Genomic DNA, 1,392 nt, shown 5'->3' with positions numbered 1-1,392 from the left:
AGCCCTGTCTGTGGCCAGTGGGGGAGCCTGTGGCCACCTGGCTGCTGTGGCCTCATGCGTCCCAGACTGAGGGGGCTGTTGTCCCGACTGTCACCACGATGCCAGCGCCTCTCCTTGTTCTGGGCAGGCACTGGAGCCAGTGGACTTGGCCTGTCTGACCCGTTTCCATGGTTATCCAGAAATGGGATGGGGACTGAGGATCTGTTCCACGGTGTTTAGTTCTTTTCTGGTCAGGGAGCCCAGGGATGGGCTGGCTCAGTGCAGGGGAGGCACAGGCCCCAGGACGTTCCAGCAGCTGCTCTCGCCACACAGCTGCTCAGGCCGGTCAGGGAGGCCCTGCGAGGTTGCACAAGTACGGCCCGGCCTGGGGCAAGTGGCGGGAAGGGCCGGCGGAAGTCACAGGACAAGGCTCGGCTTGGCTCATGAGGCCTTGGGTCGGGTCCTGTTCGGGACCGCGTGTGGGGTTTTCCTCACTGCGGGATTCCCCTCGCTGTGGCAGCCCATGGCCATCCCAGGTCCAGACACTGCCTTCCCCAGCACGGCTGCGCCCACCCCGCTTCCCGCCCTCTGCTTCCCCCCTACCTGGTCGGCTGTTCGAGACCAACAGCCCCTCTCGCCACACGAAACAGCAGCCACGAGGGGGCGTGGGCCCTCAACCTCGGTGACTTCTTGCTGTTTTCTGTGTCTGTGTCTGTCTGTCGGTCCCTGTGGGAGCAGTCAGAAGGTCAGTTTGAAGGATCGTGTCTTCTCCAGCCCCCGGGCTGTGACTGCCAAGGGCAAGGGGTCCCCCCAGGCCCAGACGGTCCGGCGGTCACCGAGCGCTGACCAGAGCCTCGAGGACAGCCCAAGCAAGGTGCCCAAGAGCTGGAGCTTCGGGGACCGCAGCCGGGCACGCCAGGCCTTCCGAATCAAGGGTGCAGCGTCACGGCAGAACTCTGAAGGTGAGCCCGCCCAGCATGGCCCTCCTGGGCCGACCGCCTCCTGGACAGATGTGGCCAGGAGCCTGTCCTCTTTGCCCTGTGCGAAGTCCGGGGCACAGGAGGTTCACCTAGCGGGCTTGGCATATGCCTTCTGGCTCCGAACGCTCTCACCCTGGCAGGGTGCTGCACCTCGTGAGCAGGGGCTCCCTTCCCCTCCTGGCCCCAGCAACCGGTGGGCTGCTTCCTGTCTCTAGGAACTGTCTCTGGACACTTCCCGTGGGGAAGTCACTGTCTGACTGCTTCCACATGCTTGGTGTTTCCGAGGCTCACTGCCAACCTTGTGCCCTACACCAGCGCCCTGTCCCTTTTCAAGGCTGTGTAATTTTCCAGCCTGTGGGTGGGCTGCCTTGGGGAATGTTGTTCTCTCTCTCTCTCTGACTTTTTTTCTGTAGGGCACATACACTCACCAGAG

At 63.4% G+C, this 1,392-nt stretch overlaps 1 protein-coding gene across 1 annotated transcript in view; it reads left to right on the top strand.

Annotated features, from left to right (window-relative positions):
- KCNQ2 (potassium voltage-gated channel subfamily Q member 2) overlaps positions 1–1,392 on the top strand; it is a gene marked incomplete at its 5' end in the record, with an annotated part of 52,517 nt that overhangs the window by 41,306 nt on the left and 9,819 nt on the right. The window contains 1 exon segment of the mRNA XM_027767722.1: positions 718–941. Coding sequence (XP_027623523.1) covers positions 718–941 — 224 coding nt within the window.

The sequence above is a fragment of the Tupaia chinensis genome, unplaced genomic scaffold, assembly GCF_000334495.1.
Source record: "Tupaia chinensis unplaced genomic scaffold, TupChi_1.0 Scaffold144472_1, whole genome shotgun sequence".
NCBI classification, from domain to species: Eukaryota; Metazoa; Chordata; class Mammalia; order Scandentia; family Tupaiidae; genus Tupaia; species Tupaia belangeri.
This window is presented reverse-complemented; position numbering and strand designations above follow the sequence as displayed.